Raw genomic sequence first — 21380 nt, forward strand, 5'->3', positions numbered from 1 at the left:
AGAGGATCACAGTGTTGACATGAGTCATACTGGCTTAATCTAAAGCCAGTGAACAATTTAATTTGGTAAAACTGGCTGCAACTCTTAATGTAGTTCAAATACATAAATACATCACATGTAATACATTAAAAAATTCAATCTGATTGTAAAGATTTTTTTTCTATAAGTATTTTTTTAATGGATACAAAACAAAATGAAAAAAAAGTATGCAAATTGTTTATGATTGATTGATTAATAATTAAGTATACCTTATACTGTTAACTGTAATATATGGCTCATAAATCCCAGCTTGACAAAATTATCATTCTAATGGCTTAGTTAATGAGATTTTGATTAATTTACTAAACAAATCCCCAGTTTGAAGCACTGGCAATGATTTCTTTTACCTAAATGTGGATTTTTATCAACATGGGCCTTATGGTCAGATATAATGACATGATGGAGGGTTTCATAATGGTCCCCCACTTCATGTTCCTAATTGCAGAAAGCATAATGACCCACAGTTGTGAACCTCAGAGCCAAAGTGCTGCTGTAGTCAATAAGTGGCCATTTCAATCTGCAAGTGCAACACAAGAGAAGCAGAGAGGTCCACTTAATTGCATTACCTTACTGTTGTGTCACACATTTTTGTTTCCTAGATACTGAAGAGATTCATGCTGAAAGCTGCTCATGAGTTTCTGGGCAAAGCTGTGGGTATTTAACCCTGTCAATGCTACCTCATTTCAACTGGTTTCAGTTTTAAATAAACTTTTTTTCATTTTCGTCCGCCTTTTGTTTACATTCTGTTTAATTTTGAAGATAATATTGTCCTTGTCCTGTAACTCAGGAAGTCCAGCTCTGTCCTGGGCTGGACTTCCTCCATTTTTCTCTGTACTCCTGCACCGAGTCCAGAGAAAAATGGAGGTCACATCCCTTGCAGAATGCTCTATCTGCTCTAGAGAGCAGCTTCAGTGAGACTGATCCATCCTCGCTATGCAAGGAAAAGATGCCGCAGGTCTTTTCTACCTGCAGCTGTCAGACTTTACAATAAACACATGTAAACGGTGTTTACATATTAACATTTGCGCTGTCAAAAATAACGCGTTAACTAATTTATGTAATTAATTGCATTATTATTTTTAACGCAATTTACACATGCACGGCATAACAAGCCCAATATATTCGTTATTTCTCTGTTATGACGGTGGGACATGGAGGCATATAGAGGCAAGATAGAAAGGATGAGCCTGTTGACTCTATGGATGGATTTAAGAATAAAAAGAACATTGATGGAACAACCACATTTGTGTTACCCCAAGGGTGTTTATACACCTAGACTTTTCCCATTGAGAAGGTTCCACACCTGCACGTTTATTGTGTTATTTTATTTTTCCTTTGTGCACAATCGTGGCTTGTCTAGTGGCTTTCTGGCCTTCTCTGTGTCTGCTCTTCCTCGCCGTCTCCTGTTCTGTGAATCATGATGGCTGACGGTGATCAGCTGATTGGCTTTTCTGTCACTAGTACCCTCTCTTGTAGCATTTGGTTATTGTTCAGGTGAGAAGGCGGAGTTCATGGTTCATACCAGCACATATTTACCCCAAAGTATTGTTTCTGGCATGATCCTTCTCAAACATAGTAGCTGACAGGTGGTAGAAAGGTTTTAAACTTCAGCTTCAGGGGCGGGTCTAGAAATGTTTTGAAGGGGGGCCAGGTAGGAGAACTGGCCAGGAAAAGGGGGGCACAAATGAGACCGTTGTGTTTTTAGCCAGATCGTTAATTTGATCAAAGTTTCTTAATCAATATCAGCTGTTTAACTTCATCTTTTAAATTCTGGTGGTTTTATGGCAAATATTCTCACTATATGATCATGTGTAGACAGTTGATGAGATGTTTTTGTATGAACTCTGGATTATGATCTAGAACATGGTAGACATGATGCAGAACAACATACAGAAGTACATTACATGCTGCATTTACCGACCCTTGGAAATTTGATGTTTACCTAAGGGAAAGTCAGTTAACATTAAATATCTGCAACCGTTGGCTTGCAGGAAAAACAGGCTTAGTCGTGAATGTGATTAATCATGATTATTTCATTTGTAAGATGTAATTAATTTTATTAAATAATTTAATCATTTGACAACCCTCATTTTATAGACATATTTATGTACACAATTATATACTGTATATACTCACCCTGCCAGATCATATACTATTACTTGTTATTTGTGTGTTCTTTTTTATATCACCTGTGTGCTTCTGTTAACTGCACCTGTACTGTTGCAACAAAGCAATGTCCCCACTCAGGAACTAATAAAGGTTTCTTATTCTATTCATATTCTTATTCTTTTGATTCTTCTGTTAGCTAACCAAATATTTTGTCTTAACTTGATTTAATCTAATTGATCTGTTCATGCTATTTAAATCTAGTTGTAATCAGTCAATATTTATTCTTTATTTGGGCTGTAAATCTTTCTTCAAATCTGTAAAATTAGTCCTTCATACCCTAGGTTGTATAACATAAGTATGAGACCATTAGAAGTGTGCCTTGTAATTTTGTGATTTAGCAGCAGGTGTTTTAACATCAGGTCTAATTTACAGCCATAGCTTGTGGGTTTTTGGTTAAGTTTTTCTATTGTGTACTTAGTTTCTGGTTTCCATTGTCTCCGAGTCCTCTGTCTTGTTTCCTTTTTAAATTTGTAAAGTTCATGAACTTGTGTATTTTGTACTATTTATATCATGCTCCTTGATTATGCTTCCTAACTGTCACACCTGCTTTTCGGTTTGTAATGAGTCCCTCTGTAGTTACAGCCAAGTTTTCCTGTATTCATTGCCAGTCCATCCGGCTGTCCTACCATCTTAATTTAGCTTTCTGTTAGTTCTGTTCCCAGTCTTTACCTGCTTCTAGTGATGGCCAGATGAAGCCTCATGAAGCACTGAAGCTTTCCAAAAAACTGGTTTAAATCTGGCCACTTTTATGACAAACATTTCTACATTTGTTTAAAGACTGTTGCCAAAAGTGCTCCATAACCACCAGAACTTGATTTCCCTTCTATACACTTAAGTCAATGCTGCTGCAGCAGTGAGTTGCACATATGAACAACTTTTCAGTTATTTTACATGTAAATACAGCCTGAACCAAGCCAGCACCTTGTCTTTTTCTTGTAAAGGAAACTGCTGATTGATTTTTATTCTTAACAGGTTAATTTCCACTAACATGTCTGAAATAAAAATATATGTAAATGAGTTTCTTAGTAATTCAAAAGCATTTGTATACAGAATAGAAGCAAGCTGATGATAAGAAGTAAAAAACGTATTAAATTCCAAGATATGTATTATGTAATGTTTTGTCCAAAGATAATGAGATATTATATATTGTTTTGCCTCCAAATCAGTTAAAGGGCTGTGAATTTTATCATAATAAGCTTAATATATGTTAATACGAAATGTAAAATGTATCCAAAAGTTACGTAGTTTTAAAATTTGCTTGCTGCTGTTTCATAGAAAACCCAAATCTCTGGCTGAAAGCAGAGATTTAAAATTGCAGCATAGCTTCATGTGGTGCAGTCTCAAAAGACGGTGGAGTGAGGGATATACTTCACATCAAATATGGGGCAATATATTTGACAATAAATTTAGTCATACAAGCAAATATGTACTTAAATTAATGGTAGTAAATTTAAACAGAAGATTTATGAAATCATCGAAGCTTGACTGAAAAGTTTTTGGGTATTCCTCCTTGACCAGTGGATCACATTTGGCTTTCAGCTTAGCAGGATCCGACTACATATCCTTAAAGATTAACCCTGATTTGGTGCACATCATACACTTCATGATGCATTTATTATTTAGTGGCTCAGGGTTTTGATTTCAGCTGGCAGTGGCAGCATATCATAAATACATGGTTTAGTGTAGCTGGGAGAAGGCTGGGTAAGAGACCCAGTTCTCATCCAGAGTGGAAAAACTGTCTTTTGAGGTGTCAATGATTCTAGCTTTTTAATTTAATGCGGAATTTTTAATGCGAGAAAAGATGGCTTTAAAAAAATGTGAATATTTTGGGAGGTAAACCAGTTGATAAAAACACATTTTGTCCTCAAGCATCAGTTTCTCAGTGACAGCTGTTGTGTTATGATGGTACAAAAGAGGCTGTTTTGTGCATTTTATGAAGCAGAGACAGGGAAAGGTCATGTGGTTTGATTGAAATACGTGGAAAACCATCACTCACCTCTCTCATCCAGAGTTGTCAGTCCAGCACTGAGGGTCCTGACTGACTACTAGAGACCATCAGTGGGCTGTCACCTCCACCATATATCCAATCACAAATTCGATGTCCACAGAAGCAAAGGGCCTCTGTGTGTCAGGCACTGCTTTGTTCTAAGGGTTGTGTGGCCAAAGCTCTGTGAACAAGTCTGTTTTTATTTAATGTTGCTTATGACAAGCGCAGGAGGAAATGTTCATTTTACTGAGTGTTATGATTACTTTCTCTGGCAGCACAGAGAGGTAATATGCAAAATTAAACTATTCCTGGAGAGGAAAAAAAAGTTTCCACAGAGGACGAGCAGAATAAATATCTTGTTTGAAGTTGTTTTTAAGAAGGTACAAGTAGGTCTTAAACATATCCTCTTTGGAATTTAAAGCTTAAAAGCATCAAATAAATAAATTCTTTGTTTATTGTTTGATGAATTTTCTTTGTGTCCCTAGTTGTTCATTGATACGTACACCACTACTGCTCATAGTTGAGGTAGCTGTGAAGAGCAAACCGTCTGTTCATCTCTGCTCTCCTGCTTGGCTCATTTTTTAGTCATTAACTCACATAAACATCCCATCTGTTCTCCTTTCTTTTTGCCAGCACTCCTTGCTGCTCCAGTCTGTGCAACGGACCAAATGTGTGGGGGTTTTCTCTATTTTCGAAAAAGTGTAAGAGAGCCTCATAACTGTCTGCAACAGTCTGACTCAAAGTAAAAACCACTGATGAACTCGAATGATATTTATTTTTATTTTAGTTGTTACAGTTTAAAAAACATAAAAAAAGTTAAGAAATGCTGAAGATGAACAAAAACATGATTCATTATTCATTTCTTTCATGCCTCTATTTCACTGCACAAGGTTCATTTATGCAGGTTTTCACCAGTATGTTCCCAACCACATTTAAATCTCGTACTGGGAGATGAAACATTTAAAATGAAGTTCATGCAGGCTTTTTCTCTGTACTGTTTACAAGCCTCCAGATATTACTTTGCTGTTACAGATGCTTCTACACCAGCAGGGAATACCATCAGAATTTAATTAAAAGCTATCACAGAAAGACTGTGTCCTCACTCAACAACTGAGCTTTTGAAGTTTGAACTGGTTAGATTGTGTTTACTTCAGCCACAGTGTTTGCTGTAAGGAAAAGGGAAAAGAACGCTACTAAAATATTTTGTAAATAATTAGAAATTGAAATATATACATCATAAATAGAAATCCTCTGTTTTACAGTTAACTTAAAATTCTTTGTTTTAGTTTAAGTTCTTGATGGATAACTTTAAAGGCCAATTTCCAGCAGGTGCATGTGCGCCACATTCTGGCTGCATCGTGGCCTCTGCAGCTGTACGCAGCGGTTTTAATCAATGGTTTGGTTTACACCAGGGGCGCCACGATGTGTGTCAAAAGAGTCCCAGGAGCACCTCAACACTGCTCTCCGCTAAACATATGCACCAGTCTATTTTTGATGGAGCAGAATGGGTCAAACTCAGCATTTCTGATAGGGCCAGACAGGAAATCAGACATGGGAGCAGAGTAAAAGCTTCCAGCAAATTAAACAATAAAAGCTCCCGTGCAGATTAGAGCTTATGTATGTAAACATTACATAAACATTACATCATTAATCAGTCAAGGGGATTCAGTATCTTTTTTTTTTTTTTTACCATTGACGACTTGCGAACGAAACCAAGACGCACACGCACCTGGCGAAAATTGATGGTAAGTCCTCATAAGTGATCATAATGTAATTTGGCATTGTGAGTTTTCTAACGCATAAGTGTACTGTTGTGGACTGGGCCAGTATAAATATTTTCTGGCATATCTGCAGACTTTTCTGAGACTTGTTCATGATTCATAGATAAACATGGTTGGTCTGCCCACACAAAAGGTAAACACACCAAACACAGACGGCGTATGGAAGAAAAAAGTTTGTGGAGTTTGCATTTTCAACTTACATAGAATGTATTAGGTCTTCTCCTTTACCCTCAGCCAGGCGATGGCCTAGGGAGAAGGGTATGACGAGTGGCGGAGAAGGAGTTAGCCGGTGGAAAGAGGCTTTATCAAAACAAGAGACGCCTGGAGCTTTCTGGGGCGAAATTTATCATAAAAATAACAAAAATTTAATAATAAGAACACGAATTTATATGCATTTTTCAGGTTGTAGTCTGCAAAGTGCAACAGTGTCCATTAGAGGTCTCTTAACATATAAGGATGATTAGTTGGATTGGAACATAACTTCGCAGCCTAAAGCAGCTCAAAAGAACCAGAAAACTTTAAAATCAGCAGTTGTTTAAGGAATCATATTAATGCAAACTTATCTAATGAACAAATAATGGCCAAACATCAACATCATTTATCAAGTTGGAAAATTTTCTGTGTTTATCTGCAGATGAGCTCTGATTTGTTTGTTCCACCCATGGGGTTAAAATGTTCTTGCCAAACAAGCACATCTGAGCGGGTCATCTAGCTGATTGTCCAGTTAAAATGGAGTAAAAGATCAGCCCACCTGGCTCGTCGCTAGGACCCAGTGTTTAGATGGATTTTCCTGAATTCTGTTAGTTTGTTAAAATGTATCAAATACTTGTGTTAAAAGCAAAAAGAGGTTAAATGCAGCTAAACCGTCATAGTAACAACTTTTGAATATAAACTGGAGACATGTATTTTCTTTTTTCAATTTATTGCAAATTCTTATCTCCATGCAACTATGAAAATGTGTCATACTCCAACATTTTATACCTGCGGACTATATGTTAAAACAGTAGTGAATTATGTCAGATTTTAGCACTTTGATGCCTCCAAACTAAGGCTAATTTGACATCTGTCTTGCATCCTGCCTTTACTCTGAGCTCTCTTGAGCCACTAATAGTCAATACAATGTTGACTCTTCTGTTATTTCTTGCTCTGTCACTTTCTCACTTTCTTTTCCTTTTCCTTTTTTCGGTTATGCCTTCTTGGGTTTCTTTGCTAAATGAGCCATTGTGTCCAACATGGCTGGTGTGTTCATGTGCAGTTGCTGGCGTGATGCAGAGCTGTAAAGCAAAGAAGCTGTCACATGATGCTCCGGGCTGGAAAACAAATTTGTGAAGTGTGGTTTCTCATCCCTGGGATGCTGTAGGGCAATGACAACTCCAAGAATGTGCATAGTAAATGTTGGTGTGCATCAAAATGAGTCAGAAGCACAGAGGTTTAAGGTCAGTATTGCTTCAAGGCTACATGATGCCTCCTAGTATGACACAGTAAAGAAAATGTAAAGGTACAGTCAGCCAGAAGGGGGTGACTCCTGTGATTGCAAAAAGAAAGATAATTTTTTAAAAGACTGTGAAAAAACGGCCAAACTTCTCTATAAATCTGTTATCTCAGACATTTGAGTTTTTTAAATATTGCCTCGGGAAAATAAATGATGAAACATTTTAATGGTTATCTCTCGGATTAGTTTTAATGTCCAATTTCAAAGAAGAAAGGTGCTGAACTTAAGATTATCAAGCTATAAATTGCCTATAAATTCTCTAACTTTGCATTTTTAGCTTGACTGTTTAGCTTAATCTCTTGCACCTGCACCCTCCGCTACTGGGAGTTAAGGAGTTAACATCCGGTTTTAGGGTCTAACGTCAGGTTTGTTATGTAACCATATATATGTGTAGTATCCCCAAAAATTCCAAAATCTCAGCTAAAACTCAAAACCATTTCTATGACCATTACCACTAAAAACGGTTAAGACGATAAACAATTAAAAGACCAGGTACACAAAGTCTAAAAACATATGTAAACACAAATTATGGCTCCTCATGTCCACCCAATGGCATTAACATGGACAAACCTCACCTCCACTGAAAGCACACATCTCACAGATTCCAAAACAGTAAGTTTTATCTCACTATGACCAAGATTCACCAAACCAGAGGCAAAGAAGGACAGATTTATGCTTCAGATTTGTGAAACAGTCATAAAACATGTCTTACCTTTGTTGTCTTGCCTCAAAACATATATCTACCTTTTTATTAATTCTGCTAATGACTATATTTCCCAAAGATGTGATAACTTTGGGTTTATACCTGAGTAAAGGTATCTGTTGCAAATAATTAAGGTTACACACACACAAACTATCCTCCAGGTCTATATGAATAAGACAATTTCTTTCATACTTTCAGTTCTGACTCATGATCTTTTTGTGACTGGAGGTAAGGACAACGAGAATCATTGGTGCCCTTCAGTTCAATGTAATCCACTAAGCTTCATTTTCAATTTACCATTGAATAGATACACATCCAAAACCTTGTAGTGTGAACACTGTTTGTCCTTGCCTTCATGATGTGATTATAAAAACTATAACCAACTTCTTTCTTATTGAAGATCTTATAGTGAGCCAAAATGAACAACAATCAATCCGGATGTGATTTATTAGAAATCGGAGCTGATGATATGACAGGTTAAGTGTCTTTTAAGTTTACCGTTCTAATTCTGCTGTGACAATAAAAAGCTAATACAGTTAATTAAAAAATGTATATATATATACATATACTTAAAATAAGTCTTGCCATTAATGTAACTGAAAAACCCCTCAATTTTATAGGAAATTTCGCACATTTTTCTACAGAGTTGATGTGTGTAATGCCCAAAAGGTGAAAATCTGTGTGCAGACAATTTAGACTTGACATTTTCTGCAGTCTTTGTTCACACAAGTGTGTCACAGCAGGTTTTCTACTGGGGATGTACTCTCTGAAAATATGAGTATTGGTCTAAGAGCACAGATAGAGGAACACTCAGTGATGTCACTAACAAGCCTATATTGGACATACAATACCACTCAGAAGTTTAGGATCAGTTTTCCATTGGATTTGGGAAAATGACACCAAACTTCTGAGTGGTAGTGTACTTCTTTTTTGTTTCTGTTGTCAATCTGTTTGGTGTTTCACTTACTGAGAAAGTGTGGTATTTAAGTACTTTGCATTGTTACACATAAAAAGTCTTTTTCCTTTAAAAGAAGGCCTACTGCTATATGAAGAAAATGCTAAATCAGAGGTCTGCAATGTCCGGAGCCGAAAGAGGCTCTCTGACCTTCCACGATGGCTTCTAATACAAATACATCATTTTTCACAAATATCTACATCCCATAAAAGAAAGTCTGTATACTGCAAAAGTTTTGTTTTGTTTTTCTTTATTTTAAAACCTAAAAATAGTAATAAAAATGTGGTTTTTCAAAATGACAACAAATTTCCTATAGTAGATATTCATCAAAAATTATCAACGTAATCTTTTTCCAGAAGGTCTTGTAACATTTGCAGCTCTACATGAGTTTTATTTAGCTGGGCTGAGGGAAAAATGGCTCTTCGCACTGGAAAGGCTGCAGACCCCTGCACTAAACAAATACACAGATTTTAAAGCAGTTTTCTCATTAAACAGCTACAGCTAAAATATTTCTTAATATACACTGCTAAGATAAATAAGGGGAACACTAAAATAAATCCTAGATTTGAATGAATGAAATATTCTTATTAAACACTTTGGCCCTGATCTATTAACGCTTTGCGTGTACTAAAACAGGTGCAGACGGCTTTGCTCCGCTAAAATCGGCCCAAGCTTATCTATCAAAGCCGCAAACATGGAACTGCGTCAGTTATCCTGGCAAAACTGCGCCGCTCTCCACTTTGCGTTTCTGAAGCTACTGCATATGCATTATGGGCGTTCCGGCCAGAAAGTGCACATTAGTGGGAGGAGACTATGCAAATAAATCTGGTTTGCGCAGCAGTGGGATTCATGTAGCCCGCAAATAGTTTGCGGTGTTTATGTTTGCTCTAAAAATAGCGTTTCTGAAAAGCAGGTGCTAATTGGCACAACAGTATACGCGCAATGGCTGCAGTAATAATTTTAAGGAGGAGGCACAGACACCATGAAAGGCGACTAAGATAATGCATTTTTTTCTATTATATTAATATATTTAGAATGCCAGAGAAGAGGATTGTGGAGACGATCCAGCGTTGCAATATTAGAATTGCTGGATAAGTTTAAAGACTTTATCATGCCTGTCTTTTATTATTATTATTATTATTATTATTATTATTATTTCTTTATAGCTTTTAAACCTTTATTATTTCTTATTTGTTCCTTGCATGTTTTTATATGTACAATACCTTGGTTCCTAAAGGTTGTTGTTAGTGTGCCTTATAAATAAATTGAACTTGAATATGAAACTATATTGCAGCATTTCTGGTGACATTTAGATTTTTTTCCTCGACTTCCGCAATATTTTTATTTGTCTCCTTTATTTGTCTCAACTTCTATCGGATAAAAGTTAATTTTGCGTTTGCGGTTTCCTTGCTCTCCAGAACCTTACATGACAGAGCAAACAGCGCCGCTAAATCCTCATTTAAATACTGCTGTTTGCTCCGCAAATGATAACAGGAGCAGTCTTAATAGATCAGGCGCTAATCGTAGAAACATAACCAGAGCAAAACTGCGCAGCAAATGTTAAATAGCGCAGCAGTTTTGCCCTCGTCATAACTCAGCCCCTTTGTTCTTTACATAGTTGAATGTGCTGACAACGAAATCATGGAGGTCTGATTTGGAGTCACTCAAAATGAAAAACACACTACAGGCTGATCCAACTTTGACGTAATGTCCTTAAAACAAGGCTCAAAATGAGGCTCAGTAGTGTGTGTGGCCTCCACACGTCTGTATGACCTCCCTACAACACCTGAGTATGCTCCTGATGAGGTGGTGGATGGTCTCCTGAGGGATCTCCTGTACTAAAGCATCCGCCAACTTCTGGACAGTCTGTGGTGCAACGTGGCATTGGTGGATGGAGCGAGACATGATGTCCTAGATGTGCTCAATTGGATTCAAGTCTAGGGAGCAGGCGGGCTAGTCCATAGCATCAATGCCTTTGTCTTGCAGGAACTGCTGACAAACTCCAGCCACATGAGGTCTAGCATTGTCTGGCATTAGGAGGAACCCAGGCCCAACCGCACCAGCATATGGTCTCACAAAGAGGTCTGAGGATCTCATCTCGGTACCTAATGGCAGTCAGGCTACCTCTGGCGAGCACATGGAGGGCTGTGCGCCCCCCCAAAGAAATGCCACCCCACGCCATTACTGACCCACTGCAAAACCAGTAATGCTGGAGGATGTTGCAGGCAGCAGAACGTTCTCCACGGCGTCTCCAGACTCTGTCACGTCTGTCACATGTGCTCAGTGTGATCCTGCTTTCATCTGTGACACAGGGCGCCAGTGGCGAATTTGCCAATCTTGGTGTTCTCTGGCAAACACCAAACGTCCTGCACGGTGTTGGGCTGTAAGTACAACCCTCACCTGTGGACGTCGGGCCCTCATACCACCCTCATGGAGTCTGTTTCTGACCATTTAAGCAGACACATGCACATTTGTGGCCTGCTGGAGGTCATGTTGCAGGGCTCTGGCAGTGCTCCTCCTGTTCCTCCTTGCACAAAGGTGGAGGTAGGGGTCCTGCTGTCCTCCTATGGCCTCCTCCACATATCCCGATGTACTGGCCTGTCTCCTGGTAGCGCCTCCATGCTCTGGACACTACGCTGACAGACACAGCAAACATTCTTGCCACAGCTCGCATTGATGTGCCATCCTGGATGAGCTGCACTACCTGAGCCACTTGTGTGGGTTGTAGACGCCGTGTCATGCTACCACTAGAGTGAAATTCACGCCAGCTTTCAAAAGTGACCAAAACATCAGCCAGAAAGCATAGGACCTGAGAAGTGGTCTGTGGTCACCACCTGCAGAACCACTCCTTTATTGGGGGTGTGTTGCTAATTGCCTATAATTTCCACCTGTTGTCTATTCCATTTGCACAACAGCCTGTGAAACTGATGTGTTGCTTGTAATGTGTTGCTTCCTAAGTGGACAGTTTGATTTCACAGAAGTGTGATTGACTTGAGTTACATTGTGTTGTTTAAGTTTACCCTTTATTTTTTTGAGCAGTGTATATAAAATCAGTGTCAATATATATAAAATCAAATGCCCTATGATGGACTGGTGACCTGTCCAGGGTGTACCCTGCCTCTCACCTGCTAAAAATGCCGTGATAGGCTCCAGCTTACCTTCAACCCGTAATGGACAAAGCAGTACAGATAATGAATGAATATATTAAATCAAATATTTAATTATTTAAAGAATGCTGAAATGTTCAGAATTTACTAACTAAAAGGTAAAAAGTCAGCAGGATGAATCTGAAGCTGTGAAGCTGCTTCCTTCTAAACACAGAAGAAACAATATCTGATGAATATCAGCCATCAGGTAAACAGACAGAAAGCAGGATTAGAATCTCACAGCTTCCAGATAAGGAGCGATAAATATTCATAATATGCACAACAACTTCCATCCATGCACCTTTGGTGATGCAGGATTCAGATTTCCTGACTATAAACTCTAACTTTGCGTTCTTAGCTTGACTGTTTAACTTAACCGCTTTCGCCTGCACCCTCAGGTACTGGGAGTTAAGGGGTTAACATCCAGTTTTACTGGTGTAACATCAGGTCTGTAAATGTAACTATAAACGTGTGTGGTATCCACAGAAAGTTCAGAATCTCAGCGAACAGCTCAGTAAACCATTTCTATAACCACTAAACACAGTTAAGACAACAAACACTTAAAAGACCAGGTACACAAAGTCCGAAAGAATATGTAAACACAAATTATTGCTCCCCGTGTCTATGGCATGAACACGGACAAACGACACCTCTACTAAAAGCTCACACCTCACAGATTCCAAAACTGTAAGTTTCATCTCACTATGACCAAGATTTATCAAACCAGAAGCACAAGAAGACCCAATATATGCTTTATGTTCGTAAAACATAGTCATAAAAGTTTTAACATTTGACGTCTTGCCTCAAAACCTATATTCATCAGGATAAAACTGCATTCAGTTACATTTAGTTGTCTTTGGCGAGCAGTTTCCTGTCCTATATAGTTATATATATATATATATATATATATATATATATATATATATGTATATATGTAAGTATGTATACCTGTAATTCACGTCAAGAAGCCTGTTTCACTTGTAGCTTACTTGATTAAGAATGTAGCCCTTTACAAAGTAAATGATGACCTCAGTAGCAAAAATGAAGAAACAAAGACCTAAAAAAACAAAACAAAAAAACTCTTGAAAGTCTTAACAAAAAACAAACAAAAAGAAGAAACTGAGTCCTTGTGAACAAGAGAAAATCTATGAGGTGGTGTTCAATAAGAACAATCCTACGATCCTGCAAAGGAACAAAATGAGGCTCTCCACAAATATATTGAGGGATTCATTGTACTGTGCAAAGAAGTTCACATCCTGCAAAATGAAAATAAGAGTGTGAGAAATTATACCAATAACTTCCAAGATACTTTTGAAACATACATAGAAGGAGAAAACAGACTTGCAAAATGAAAAGGAGGCCTGAGAACAAAACATTGAAGTGCTGACCCGGAAAAGCAATGAAGCCAAAGGGGCAATTCTGCAGATAAATTTTCCAAGTTATGCAGATGAACAATGGACTGAAAAATCTAAAACCTCTTCAGGTGAAGCATGATTTACAAGAAAAAGTGAAGGCCTTCAAAAGTCTATCAAACCACATAATGATACACTAGAAGCATAGGTTGATCTTAAAGTCATATTAAAACAGGGATAAGACAGCATGAGTCACAAAAATTAAATACTAAAAAGAACTTGATTAGGCAAAAAAATAAATAAATAAAAGACCGGTGACAGTTCAAAGTAATTGAACACTAAAATGAGTTCTGAAATGAAGCAGTAAAATGCTTCTGCCCAAAATAAGAACCTGATACAAGAGGATTTGGAACTAAAGGCAAAGGTGGAAAATGCAGAAAAGACAAGGTAAGATAAGACAATTTAATAATGAGCCCTTAACCTTTAAAGCTTCAAAGTATACCAATACTTTAAATACTTTATAATTCACAATGCATATATCACATGATGGTAAAAGAAAATGTGTCATTTAAAAAAAAATAAAAAAAAAGCAGACCTGAGCTAAACATCAGGCCAGTAAAATAAGCAAGTAATGCAAATATCTGCTGGCAAAGAAGCTATGATTAAAAAAATACAAGAAGCCCTTAAAAGGAATGCACAAAAACTCATAAATCTTTTAGAACAATTAAAGAGTTTGGAACATATCAAAACTATGTATTTAGAAAACTAGTCACTCTGCCAACAAACTCAGGCCCTTAAGGAGCAACTTGATGAGGCCAAAAACCTGCTGTGAATTAGAGAAAAAAAAAAAAAAAAAAGGTGAGGAAAAATTCAAATGCTCCAAAATGTTTAAATGAACTGAATAAAATAGAGTACATACATAGTTTGGAGGTCCTACAAAATTAGTCACTCCACCAACCAACTCATACACATACAAGAACACATATACTTAAAGAATAATTAGTCTATTTTTACTTTTCAGTGTTAGTTCTAACTTACATTTAGGCTTAATTGACAGGATGTAAATCTCAGCAACCTTAAAATCAGCTCTCTCTAAATCATGTACTCATGAACTCTGCAGCTGTAACAGGTAACTATACACATTTCTGCATTACAGTGGGAAGATGACAAATCTGAGCTGCACTCAAATGTGAAGTCACATCGCATTGTTAAACTTCATCACAGACTAATTTCCCATTATCGAACATTCTCCACTGCTCAAAATCCTTTTGAAAATATACATATTTGTCTTCTGCCCCCTAATAAATGCAAGGAAGCAGAAGATTACACTGTAAAAAATTATTGTAATAAATAGTAAATCCCCCCTGAAAAAAAATAGTTACATTTTATTAAATGGCCAAATGAAGATCTCATATTTAAAAGTTTTGACTTTTCTTAGCTGATTCAATTAGCGTTTTTAAGTTATCAATTAAAAAATGTTTATTTGTACAGTACATTTACTACAACCCCAGTTGCCCAAACTGATGAACAATAAAACAACTACAATGTGAAACAATGAAATCAGTACAAAACAAATGACATAAGACTGGAATAAAAAGCAAAATGAAGCAATAATCAAAAATAAAGAAAAAAAATGTCAAGCTCTGCGATGTTTGAAGGCTAGTGCAAAGAAATGGTTCTTGAGCAAGGACTTAAAACCAGAAACAGACTGGGCAGCTCTAATGTGAAGGGGCAAACTTTTCCACAACTTTGGAGCAGCAACCGAAAACGCACTGTCAGCCCTGGATTTGAGCCTAGAAGAAGAGACCTTCAGAAGGAGCTGGGTAGGAGACCTCACAGCCCAGGTTGGAGCATGCTGGTGCAGCAGCTCTGACAAAAACAAGGGTGCCCTACTGTTTAAAGCAGGGCTACTCAATTCGGTCCTACGAGGGCCGCAATCCAGCAGGTTTTCCATGTATCCCTGCACCAATACACCTGAGTCAAATTAATGAGTCATTGTGTAGAACCTGATTGGCTGTTAGAGCCACCTAATTTGACTCAGGTGTGTTGGTGCAGGGATACATGGAAAACCTGCTGGATTGCGGCCCTTGTAGGACCAAATTGAGTAGCCCTGGTTTAAAGCTTTGAAACAAGTCATAAAATGTTGTACTGTGACCTAAAACTATCATGAATCCTTCCAGGACTCCTCCCTGTAGACAACCAAGCAGCTGCATTTTGAGCGAGCTGCAATCTGTACAAAGACGATTGATCAAGGCCATAATCTAGAGTTGCATTAATTGAACCGAGATGTGATGAGCAGCTGGATGACTTTTTCTGGGTCTCGCATAAGCAGGTAGGGCTTCATCTTGCCAAGCAGCCTCAAATAAAAGAAAAGACTTTTTACTACTGAGCTGACCTGCCGATGAAAGTTAAAAAAGCTGTCAATAATCATAATTTTTCACATGGGTTCGACAGTGTGAAGTAAACCGGCCAAGAACTCTTACAGAATCATTCAGAACATCGAGAGACCACAATTTCAGTTTTCTCCTCATTTAAAAGGAGAAAGTTTGATTCCATCCTGCATTTAAATCTTTCAAGCGACTGAGCAGATTAGTAAGAGAATCCCCTTGTGGTTTTAAGTGGACATATCTGTACATCATCTGCAAAGGTAATATTGAGTTTTTTAAATATAGACCCCAATGGCAGCATATACAAGGAAATGAGTAGTGGATCTAAAATGGACCCTTGTGGGACCCCACTGAGGAATATTTATGAAGATGAACACAGGAAGACCGATCTGACAGATAAAACTGGAAGCAGTATGGGACAGTTCCTCTGATACTGACACATTGCTCCAAGTGCATCAGGATTTGATGGTCAACTGTGTCAAATGCTGCAGTTAAGTCTTAAAGAACCAGGCCAGCAGGACTTCCAAAATCAGTGGTTCAGTAAATGTGATATTATTATCTCTTAAGATTTTTTGTAGATGCAAGTTGAAGGAAATTAAGAAATTAAATTTCAGTAACTCTAAAGTTATGAGTATTAGGTAATTTAAAATTTAGCTCATTTTAAAATAATCCAGAAATGTATCCTTGTTCAACTAAGTTATGAAACTTGTTTAAAAATCAAGGAACTTTCAGAACTTTGGTGTCAAGTTGCCTCTTAGTATAAAGTCAACATGATGAACTTAAGATGAAACAAACACATTTCTAAAGCTGAGCTTGTTTGCATTTTTAAGGTAGCAGGGGAACGTGTGTTTTCAAGTCAAACTGACTTCAAATGTCTTATAGTGTATCTTTTCTCATCATTTAATTGCTTAAAAAATTAATTACTAATATAAATAAGACGCAGGTATTTTCTCCTCCTGGTTGAGTTATAATCAAGTTTGACAGATCTTTGTGTGGTAGCCTTGCCACACTGTTGATTTAATGTTATTCTATTTCACTAACTTTTTAATCTTGTGTTGAACAACTTGGACCACACACACACACACACACACATAGAAACATTAATACACACCATTTATGCACAGGCAGGGGTCCAAAGTGCTAACATAACACACTGAGAACAGTAAATTGATTCCACTTTGTTTGGAGTGAAAAATGTTTACTCTTGTGATCATTTACATGGAGATTAATGAAAAGTAGAAACATATTAGTTTTAACTTTGGTTAGTTGTGCAACACTGTTTTTATTTCTCAATTTAAGATAAATCAGTTTTTGTCCCCTTACCACTTAAAACAAACACCACAAATAGATGAACAGAATCCAAATATGATTCCTCCAACCTTTCATGTTTATAAAAGAAAGCATTCTACGGATGAATCTTGATTAATTGAATACTGAACATTGATCATCTAGGTGGAATTCCACCTCATTCCTCAGCACAGAACCCCCTCATCTTTGGGATGAAGGTGGGTTTCCCTTATATGAACTTAACTTAAGGTCTCTTCACAATATTTTATAATTTTATATATTTTATAACTCAGGTCCAGACAAATCATTTCTTAAACTAGTTGAATTTACAAAATGCAATGTAAATCCACCACCGGAGGAGAAGTAACAGAAGGTTCCTACACTAAAACAACTAGAGGCTGATGCTCCATCCTTCCTAATACCTTAATGCCAGTCCATAACAGAGAAGCTTTGATTTTGAACTGAATGGTAAATTAATATTACCTCTCTTAGTACAACTTTATGCTTACTTTACATGTATAAATAGGTATGTCAAATATTACTGCCAACTTAATCCTATAACATCCTTTACATTAGCAAGGTTGCTAGGCAATACATCCACTACAGTGGATGGTACAGAGTTCGAATTTGCTTCCAAGCTCAGATGTTGGGTTTATTAACAAAATACAATAGCATGCAATGCGCCAGTGGAAGAGAATGTGGATAGTTTTCTGAAAATAATGCTCATCCTCAGATAAAAAGTTAATTCTGTTGTTGTAGTTGCTGCCGATTTCTTAGTATCTTTTTGCTTGTTGGTCACATATAGTATCAAATTTTGATTTGAACTATAAGAGTTTTGTTTGATTTCATTACTCTCAAAACAATTGTTACTTTTTTTTTATCTTTAATACACTTTACATGTTAGGCACTGTGAATGAGGTCCTATCACACACTTTCCTCTTACTTTGATTTTAGTTAGTTAATCAACTCTGTGGTGAATTGAATTTCACTTGGATAATCTAATTAGTTGTTCTTTATTCCATTTTGTGAGATTTTCTGAAAATGAAATCAAATATGGACCCCCTTGAAAATGAGATGTTGCATCTCAAGGGGCGATCCATTAAATAAATGTCAAATTTCAAAATCCGTCCGTTACTTTTTGAGATATGTTGCTAACTAACCGACAGACATATGCCATTGAAAACAGCTTGTAGAAAACTCCAAAGGATCCTCCAACTTAGCAGTGCTAATTAGCAGGCGCCTGCACATATATCTTGCTATTATATCTATAATAATAATAAGAATAATCAGAAACCTGGACATCATGTTGGAATAAATCAATGAGCCGAAAAAAAAATATATATATATACATATATATATATATATATATATATATATATATACAGACTACATAAAAGAAAAATACCTTAGGCTGACAACGCAACCATTTCGATATCAAATCTCTAAAGCCACTACATGCAATGGTGAACAAGGAAAATGTTAATAAAAAAATGTTTTGCCCAATTCAGCCGGCCTTGACTGAAGATCATTGCATATATGAAAACAACTTTGCATTTTAGATTTCTTTTCTTTTTTTCCTCCTGGAAGGATCTTTTACAGGAATAGGCTGAGATACTCCACAAGCAAATGAACTGAGTGGCAGAATAGGTTCAGGAAACCAGACAGATTGAGGCTTTTCTTTGGAGCTGATATTCAAGTTGAACAGACTTAAACTGCACATCTCAACACCGATTCTTTTTACATGCACACATTGAAAAAGATATCTCCAAGCTTCTTATCCATCACACTTCAATTTTGATATCTGTATTATTCATTACATCCTTTGCCTGTTTCCCATTTACTCTTGTTGACAACCATCTAACACTTCTTATATCCAAACAGTTTGAACCCAATCTTTTCTCATATCTCTGACAATACTTTCCGTCTCACACTCGCCTCTCTCCACCTCATCTCCTCTTCCCAATCGAAACCATTTCTCTCCATGTACAAGCCCCATTCTCTACTTCACTAATCTCCCTGCTGCCTACAACTAAATGCATCGACCTCTCAGTTTCTTGTTAGCATGCATCCCAGGTTGCTCCATTCTCATTTTCACCCTCCATAATTCCCTCAACATTTGTACAGTTCCATCTGATTCTGCCTGTCATTTACACCTGCCCTCCTTCAGACGCTTCCTTTTCCTTTTGCCTCCCCTCCCACTCTAACCGCACAGTGAGCAGTAAGGCTGGCAGGAGACCATATAATTTCTCCGAGGAGGTGCTGTCAGTTGACTGCCTCCCCAGGCTAAAAGCTGCTCTCCTCGCCCCTGGGTTCACAGAGTCACAACTCCGTTCCGCTCCAGGATTATGCAGATCTTAATTCCCTTTTGCTCATACCTGAGGGTGGCAGGGCATGAAATACGGAAAGTGTTCAGTGAAAATAAAAGTTTTTTTTTTTTACGTGCGGAGGGGGCTGGGCAAGAAAGTGGGAATGAGCAGTTTAGTTCTTTTCAGAGGGTCTGAGTGTATTAGGGAAAGAGGGGAGTAATAAGGTGTGTTTCTGGGAAAATTCAGAGAATGACAACGAAGACAAAAGAGAGGACAATCTGTGACCACACTTTCCCTCACAGCTGTGAATATGTTGGAGAGTGAGCTTTGTAATCACACTTTATTGGCTTGATACAAGGAGTCTTGCCGCTTCATTTTACGCTCCTCACAAAGCCACTCAGACCCACCATGAGTGAATTCCACAGGTAGCCTAGTTTGAAACCAGGAGAGGTTTCCTCAGGACAAGAAGTGCACACATTTTTGTAGATTGTATGTCAGCATATTAAAGCGATATTAAATGTTGGGATATATATATATATATATATATATATAAAGAGAGAGGGAGAGAGAGAGAAAGAGAGAGAGAGAGAGGATATCTGGTTCCTTTGTGCGTCAAGAGTTTTTTCTTCTTTTATGGGAACTGCGCGCATGTTTGCTCGAATTTACCACTCTATCAAATACTGTTATTTCTCTCGTTGTCTTGTTGAATACCGATACGATTATTTTCTTTATTTTCTTTTCTTCTTTTGTTTTAACTAATTATTGAATAACGCTCTGTTAGTAGCGCGCACTGTGTTCACGCAACGCGCGACATCAACAGACCGACTTAAAAAGTTTATGTTAAGCAGCCGATAAGAGAAATAAATAACTTGCAAAAACAAAATAATAAACGTTCGAGCGGCTTACCTGATGAAGCCTCCTTGGAAAAAGCAAAAAGACAAGACATACAGAATCCAAATGACCTGTGGGAGCATCCTCTGGCTCAAAATATCTTCTCAACCCCGCTGAATAACTTGGAAAAGAATAGTAGAGAAAATCAGCAAATCCACAAAGCAGCTTCTGAGACTCGTCTGGAAGAGAAAGGCATCGTCTTTCTGAGTGATCCAGGCTCGTCTTCGGGGAAACTTCTCCCCCTCCCACCAAGTCCAGAGGGCGGCACACATCCACACAGCAGCTGGACGACTCTGGCCAGTCTGACAGTGTGTGTCGGTGCTATGATCAAGGGGAGTGTCGATTCCACCGCGAGTTTATGTGTGTGTGTATGTGTGTCTTTCTTTTTATTTATTTATTTATTTTTTTCATTTTTCTACTCCTTTTATTGCTTCGCCTTCCTTTTCTCCGTATTTCCCTCCCATCACAAAAAATTAAAAGGGGTGAAAATTTAAAGGAGCAGTAGCTTTGTTTTTTTTTTTCTTTCTTTTTTTTAATGAAGGCTGCCTCATTTACACAGAAATTAGTCGTAATTACTGTGGAGAGAGTGACCGATTATAATTGAATAAATTGCTGTGCTAAGTTAAAGCTGGTTATAAAAATAAAGTAAAAAAAATAAAAATAAGAATCAGATACGGATGAGTGCCTTAGGGTTGTGTGGAATGCCACTATCCTCTGCACTAAATGCCAAGTTAGTTTGCCCTACCTAATCTAACTTAATACAGTGTATACAGTGGAACAAAAACATGAACTTGATTTTGGACAATGAAATGGAAAATAGCCATGTAAAAAAATAAATAAATAAATAAACACAGGGTTTGATAGTTGACCTACTGTTTAACAACT

General features: G+C 37.5%; 1 protein-coding gene across 1 annotated transcript in view; it reads right to left on the minus strand.

Annotated features, from left to right (window-relative positions):
* glra4a (glycine receptor, alpha 4a) overlaps positions 1-20808 on the minus strand; it is a 67367-nt gene extending 46559 nt beyond the window's left edge. Inside the window, exon 1 of the mRNA XM_041991201.1 lies at positions 20511-20808. Within this exon, the coding sequence (XP_041847135.1) occupies positions 20511-20578 (68 nt within the window). The 5' untranslated portion in view covers positions 20579-20808. The remainder of the gene's footprint in view (positions 1-20510) is intronic.
* Positions 20809-21380: the final 572 nt, after the last annotated feature.

This window comes from Melanotaenia boesemani, chromosome 7 (assembly GCF_017639745.1).
Source record: "Melanotaenia boesemani isolate fMelBoe1 chromosome 7, fMelBoe1.pri, whole genome shotgun sequence".
Lineage (NCBI taxonomy): Eukaryota > Metazoa > Chordata > Actinopteri > Atheriniformes > Melanotaeniidae > Melanotaenia > Melanotaenia boesemani.